We start from the raw sequence: 7,743 nt of genomic DNA, 5'->3' as shown, positions 1-7,743 counted from the left end.
ACATCGTTGCTTAGCATGCAAGTTTATAAGCATAAGAGTACAGTATAAAAAATACATGAAAAGAAAGCACTGTAAACTGTAAAAGCGTACCTGTCAAGCCTTCTCGTTCCTCCACTGTCTAGATGACCTTCAAGATTTCCAAATGATCATGAAGAAGTTTCGGGTAATACCTTAGACATTTCATAGTCCCTGGAATTACCTAGAGTTCATTTTGGCCTTATTATGTTTACTATATAATTCATCCAATTAATACCCTTATGCTCGGTGGATTATGATGTTTTGATTATCTCTCAAGTGGGATAATTATCACTTGATATCTCACTTAAGAATTATATAGGTAAAGACCTTATGGGGCAACTTGACTTAATTAAGGAATTTAATTAATTTGAATGGGCTTGTAATGTTTAAAAAGGTTTTTAATTAATCAAAAGTTATTTTCTAAGCCTTATTAAACAAAATTTTGATTAAGCCTAGTTCACTAGTAAGCCCTTAAGGTTTAATGGGTAGATTTGTAATTAAGAAAAAGGATTTTTTAATTTATTTTTTAATACTTATCATCTCTCAAAACCATTATTTGGGGGTTAAAATCAGTGTTAAGGGTTTAAAATAAGTGAGTTATGCTCTTCCAAAATCAAACCCTCACCTTAATATTTCCTCACTTAAATGTTCTTCCAAATTTCATTAATTTTGAAAAATTACATATTTATCTTTTATACAATCAAAGTGAGGTTGGTTTTTACCACGTTATCCCTTTTATTTTTCAGTCATCAAGACATGTCAACTAAGATTGTTTGTTGCCCCTTTAGGCCTTTAGTTAAGCCTAAATATTAATTAAGCCCAAAATTCTAAAATTACACTTTTGCTCCTAAGGCCTTAACACCTTATAGTTCATTAAATTAAATTGAAATGACTTAAAAATTTTTTGTTACCCCATTTATGGGTTAATTAAAACATTAGAAGAGAAAATGTGAGTTTTTTTAATTTATTTAATTTTTATAATTATTTTAAATGTAAAAATAGGGATTTCAATAAAAATTTAATAACTTAACCAAAATAAAACCTTTGTCCCTAATAAAATTTTTTGAGGTTCACTAATTTTCATGATTTTTAGAGGTTTAATTTAATTACTTAAATTATTTGTTTGTTTTGAGCACTAATTAAATATAAAATAATATTTAAATTGAAAATTAAGTTTTATATTTTTACTAAATAACTCTGAGAGAAGGAAACCCAAAGAAACAAATTTAATATTTTTATGGCTTATATTTTAATTATTAGGATTATTTTAGTGAAAGATTAAAGAAATTTTTTTCTTAAACCTTTAAAATTAATATCTTGACTTAGAAAATTACCAAAATTATTTTAGTTAGTTCCAAATGATTAGGAAGCCAAATGTGACATTTTGATGTGTTTTTAAAATTTTGTGATTTTTATGATTTTTTAATTATTTAACGGCCCAAAAATGGCTAAAAAATGAAGTATTTATTTTAATTCTAATTTTATTTTTCTTAGGTTCCTCTGGTCATAAGGAGCTCCCAAAACCAATTTTGGAACTTTTTGAGCTATATTTTAATTATTAGAATTATTTTAATGCAAAAAAGTACCATTTTATTTTAAAAGTTCATTTTAGTGATCAAATTAACTCCAATTCACTTAAAATTTTTATGGGGAGCTCCCATAACATTAGATTATAGTGTAGAATAGTTTTTATGCCATTTACATTTATAATTACTCCAAATTAATTTTATTTTATTTTATTTGGGTTGGTGATAATTAGGATTATTTTTAATGAGTTAAACCAAGTTTATATTTTTCCTAGGGTCCTCTGACCACAGTGAACCTACCAAAAAAAGTTTTGTATTTTTTTTTATGAACATTTTAATTATTATAAATTTTATATCAAAATACAGACCATTAACTTGAAAATTAGATATTTATGCCTAGAGATCTCCCCTAACCTTAGAAAAATAAGAAAGAGCATCCTCACAACATGTAGAATCAATGCCCCAAAGATCAATTCATGATGAAATGTCTATCCAAATGGAGAATCCAAATGAGAAAAACACCATTTAATTAATTAAAAATAAAATATGTATAAAAAAAACTTGAAAATGTTTCCACATTATTTTCCTCTCTTCATGGTATTTTTATTTTTCTTTTATGTTTTTTCTACACAAAGTTTTGGATTTTTGAAGTTGTGACTATTTATTTCAAACAAAAAATTCTGTATTTTTCTACTTATCCACATAAGCCTCATACGCGGCAAAGAGACGTGTTACGCTGCGAGATTTGGCATCACCGTCCGTATCAGCTCTCCCTTTTTGAACCATAGCTCTATTCGGTGCAATCAGGAACATCCAATGGATACACGAAAGATCAGACGGCGCATGGTCATTGGTATTTTTCTACTTATCCACATAAGCCTCATACGCGACAAAGAGACGTGTTACGCTGCGGGATTGGGCATCACCGTCCATATCAGCTCTCCCTTTTTGAACCATAGCTCTGTTCAGTGCAATCAGGAACGTCCAATGGATACACAAAAGATCAGACGGCGCATGGTCATCATCCCCAATGAATCAGGCCCATAAATTGTCCATTTTCAAACCCTATTATCTTGCTTGATACTCAACCAAATCAAGTGAGGTTTGTTCCTATCAACTCATCTCGATGAGATGCACACATTCATATGGTTAATCGCACCCTAAATCAACTTTATGCTCATGGAGAATCAAATGAAGCTTGATTTAGGGCTAAGTTTCAATACCTTGGTCCAAGAGGGGAAGCCTCTATTGGATGCTTGTGGAAGCTTCGTGGTGGTCCCAAGAGCCTAGGGATTGAACCTCAAGAGTTGGTGAATCGCTTAGATATGAATTCGACCAAGGCCGAATTGGGGCTTCGATCACAGTCCACCTTAGGGTGCTCTAATGACGGGGCTTTTATGGGGGGGTCTTTCTCTCTTGTTGTGAGGAACGTGTGGGTGAAACTAATTTGAATTTGGTGGATATTTGAGAAGTTTCATGTTTTGGCCTAGGGATTGAGCTCCAAAATTAAGCTCGAGTTGTGGATTTGAGTGGCCAAGGAGGGTCGTGTTATGTTCAACAGGTCTCAAGGAGGCTATTGAAGGAATGGTATCATTTTGCTGAACTCTCCCCAAGGAATTTAAAGTTCCCCTCCTTTGGCCATGGGGGGGGGGGGGGTTTAAGTAGATGGGGAAGGTGAGGCCACAAAAGGCAATTGGTGGGTGTCTAAGTTTCTTACGTGAATGCCAACAATGTGCAAAAGTCAAATTGGGATGAGCTAACTTGGATGAGTTTAATTTTGAGTTTTAACCATGGTGGTGCTTTTGAATATGGGTTTTCCGGCCACTAATGTGACTGGCCGGCCAGGGAGGGGTCACCATCCCACTGAGGGAGGTCAGAGCTTGGTTTTGGGGAAGTCAATTGGGGTTATTCATGTGTAAAGGCATCGAATTAAAATAGGATGGGGGAAGGGTTATTTTGGGTTAATTTGGGACAAGTCATGGATTTGGGTTGGGTTTACCCACCAAGGTTCTTTTGGGTGCTAAGGGAAATTAGGAGGTTCAACTTAAATTAGCATAGCGAAGTCTCTATCTAAGGATATTTGGCTAAACATGGGTTAGAGTGATTCATGGGAGGGGTTAAGAGAATCTTAATGATATTTAAAAGTGGTTTAGCCTCTTTCCAATAATAACTTGATGATGTGACATGGCTCTCATGGCTTATATATGGCTTGGAAGTGGCTCCATGACTTGTCTCCACGGCTTGTCCTTGGCTTGGTCAACTTTCATATTCCTTAACTTGGTCAACTTTCATGAAGAGGGATTTTTTAAATATGAAATATTTTGGTGGAATTTGGCATGATGCTTGATATGGAATGATTTGATTTTGTATTTAGGACTTTAGGAATGATTTTAATCAAATGGACGATGAAGGGAAATAATTCTCATGTGGGATTTAGACTTGGACTTTGGACTTGGGCTTTTGGAATTAAGTGTAGTGGGAGGGATTTGGCAAAATTTCAAGTGATTTTGAGTTGAATTGGTGGGTTGATTTGGTGGATTTAGGCATATACCTTGAAGAAAGCACATATGGGAATAGGACGTCTATGCCTATCCTAAAAAGTGTGTATGGGAATAGGACGCCTGAGCCTACCTTGAAGAAAGCACATATGGGAATAGGACGTCTATGCCTATCCTAAAAAGTGTGTATGGGAATAGGACGCCTGAGCCTACCTTGAAGAAAGCACATATGGGAATAGGACGTCTATGCCTATCCTAAAAAGTGTGTATGGGAATAGGACGCCTGAGCCTACCTTGAAGAAAGCACATATGGGAATAGGACGTCTATGCCTATCCTAAAAAGTGTGTATGGGAATAGGACGCCTGAGCCTACCTTGAAGAAAGCACATATGGGAATAGGACGTCTATGCCTATCCTAAAAAGTGTGTATGGGAATAGGACGCCTGAGCCTACCTTGAAGAAAGCACATATGGGAATAGGACGTCTATGCCTATCCTAAAAAGTGTGTATGGGAATAGGACGCCTGAGCCTACCTTGAAGAAAGCACATATGGGAATAGGACGTCTATGCCTATCCTAAAAAGTGTGTATGGGAATAGGACGCCTGAGCCTACCTTGAAGAAAGCACATATGGGAATAGGACGTCTATGCCTATCCTAAAAAGTGTGTATGGGAATAGGACGCCTGAGCCTACCTTGAAGAAAGCACATATGGGAATAGGACGTCTATGCCTATCCTAAAAAGTGTGTATGGGAATAGGACGCCTGAGCCTACCTTGAAGAAAGCACATATGGGAATAGGACGTCTATGCCTATCCTAAAAAGTGTGTATGGGAATAGGACGCCTGAGCCTACCTTGAAGAAAGCACATATGGGAATAGGACGTCTATGCCTATCCTAAAAAGTGTGTATGGGAATAGGACGCCTGAGCCTACCTTGAAGAAAGCACATATGGGAATAGGACGTCTATGCCTATCCTAAAAAGTGTGTATGGGAATAGGACGCCTGAGCCTACCTTGAAGAAAGCACATATGGGAATAGGACGTCTATGCCTATCCTAAAAAGTGTGTATGGGAATAGGACGCCTGAGCCTACCTTGAAGAAAGCACATATGGGAATAGGACGTCTATGCCTATCCTAAAAAGTGTGTATGGGAATAGGACGCCTGAGCCTACCTTGAAGAAAGCACATATGGGAATAGGACGTCTATGCCTATCCTAAAAAGTGTGTATGGGAATAGGACGCCTGAGCCTACCTTGAAGAAAGCACATATGGGAATAGGACGTCTATGCCTATCCTAAAAAGTGTGTATGGGAATAGGACGCCTGAGCCTACCTTGAAGAAAGCACATATGGGAATAGGACGTCTATGCCTATCCTAAAAAGTGTGTATGGGAATAGGACGCCTGAGCCTACCTTGAAGAAAGCACATATGGGAATAGGACGTCTATGCCTATCCTAAAAAGTGTGTATGGGAATAGGACGCCTGAGCCTACCTTGAAGAAAGCACATATGGGAATAGGACGTCTATGCCTATCCTAAAAAGTGTGTATGGGAATAGGACGCCTGAGCCTACCTTGAAGAAAGCACATATGGGAATAGGACGTCTATGCCTATCCTAAAAAGTGTGTATGGGAATAGGACGCCTGAGCCTACCTTGAAGAAAGCACATATGGGAATAGGACGTCTATGCCTATCCTAAAAGTGTGTATGGGAATAGGACGTCTGGGCCTACCCCAAAGAAAGCACATATGGGAATAAGACGTTTATGCCTATCCCAAAAAGTGTGTATGGGCATAGGATGTCTATGACTATCCTAAAAAGTAAATATTGGACTGGAATGTCTGGGTCCACCCCAAAGAGAATATATGGAAATAGAACGTCTATGCCTATCCCAAAAAATACATATGGGAATGGAACGTGTGGGTCCATCCCAAAGAGAATATATGGGAATAGAATGTCTATGCCTATCCCAAAGAGTACATATAGGAATGGAGTGTCTGCCCTAAAGAGAATATATGGGAATAACACGTCTATGTCTATCCCAAAAAGTACATATGGAAATGGAACATCTGGGTCCACCCCAAAGAGAATATATAGGAATAGAATGTCTACGCCTATCCCAAAGTGTACATATGGGAATGGAACGTCTAGGTCCACCCCAAAGAGAATATATGGGATTAGAACATCTATGATATCCCAAATAGTAACGTGACAATAGTGTATGGAGCTTGTGGTGTTGAATTCATAGATATATGGCACGTGAAGATCTGACAAGAATTTGTGGGATTTTTTGAGATTTTGTGCAGAACATGCAATTTTGTGGGAATGTGAAGAGCTTGGTGCAGGATAAGATAGTGCATTGCACAAGAAAAGAGTAAGTAATCTCGAACTCGAGAGAAGTGAACTCAGCAAAATTATCATTTTCTTTTCTTGTTGTTTTTATCATATTTAATTATCAAAACATATTATCAAAATATTTTAGTTTTGATTAATTTTCAAAAAGATTTTGAAGTTTTGATATCGATCTTTCGTTGTATCGTTGATATCGATCTTTTGTTGTATCGTTCTTTGTTTGTATGGCTTCTTATCAACCACACAACAGAGGGTAATTTAATAAACAAGTTGAAACTTGAATGAAATTTCATTAATCTACTCCAAAAATGAGCTACAAACTGAGTACATGCTAGAGCATCAAAATACAACATGTTGAACATATTTGAATCATCAAATACTAAATACATATCATTCACTGAACATATTTGGTACATATATCATGTCTACACAAAACTTGGCACAAAAAGAAGGTATCCTGTTGATCATCTTCGTCGTGGTGAGCTCCTGATCGAGCTGAACTACTAAGACACACTCTTGCATTCTTTTGAAGGTTATGGAAACTCAGGGATGTCGTACTCCCGGGATGCAATGTTTAGCTAAATCAACACCATTTCCATCTAAGACCAGCACCGATCCCAGTGGCAGTGAAATTTCAACGGACCCTCTGAATTCCCCGGGACCAACGATATCAATCTCTTTCCCGAAGACTATAGACACTGTGCAAAAGGGTCTAACAAAATCATGATGTTCAATATGGGGAGGAATGCAGCTCCCTTCATCATAAATATTGATGATGTAGTTGTTCGGTATGCAGTCCGGCGGTAGTATACTCCATTGAATTGATCTTTTGACCATTCTCTTTATCACATAAGGCATCGGATCCACCTCATCATATCTTAAGATACCAAGGGGGTTCCCATGCCGGTCTTCAATGAAATTGTAGCAACATCCGCATTGAATAATTATTCGACCTTTCCCAAACATCCATTTTCGAGGTTTTGCATATGTTCTTGACTTCAGTGGACCAGCTCGGTCTCTACCTTGCAGATCAAATACATAGTCAAAAATCCTCTTCCAGTATATAGCGTTAAGCCTTCCAATAAGTTAACCATTTCACCTCAAACTTTTTCATAGAATTCAATTTCTCTTCGCTTTACCCTGCACGTTCTATCCATTTCAGTTGTAGGACTATCATCAAATTTTCGAGGTAGCCTTCTTGTTTCAACCTCTTCGACAACCAGTGTCTGCTCTGTATCTGCAGGTAGTGGAATATATGACTCAACGTTTGTATGTATTGCCTCGTGACCTTTCACTATGGCGATTGTAAACTCCTGCGTTGAACTGTAGCAATCCAAGTGTAGGATATT

At 37.2% G+C, this 7,743-nt stretch overlaps 1 protein-coding gene across 1 annotated transcript; it reads right to left on the bottom strand.

Annotated features, from left to right (window-relative positions):
• Window positions 1-6,937: 6,937 nt before the first annotated feature.
• Window positions 6,938-7,631, bottom strand: LOC110038687 (RNA demethylase ALKBH5-like; the record flags this gene model as incomplete). The annotated part of the gene is made up of 2 exons (XM_020743582.1): window positions 6,938-7,447; window positions 7,534-7,631. Coding segments are annotated over 2 exons (608 nt in total), but the record flags the coding sequence as incomplete, so codon positions are not given.
• Window positions 7,632-7,743: the final 112 nt, after the last annotated feature.

The sequence above is a fragment of the Phalaenopsis equestris genome, unplaced genomic scaffold (assembly GCF_001263595.1).
Source record: "Phalaenopsis equestris unplaced genomic scaffold, ASM126359v1 Scaffold233528, whole genome shotgun sequence".
NCBI lineage: Eukaryota > Viridiplantae > Streptophyta > Magnoliopsida > Asparagales > Orchidaceae > Phalaenopsis > Phalaenopsis equestris.
Note: the sequence above shows the minus strand (reverse complement) of the source record. Positions and strands in the feature narration are given on the sequence as shown.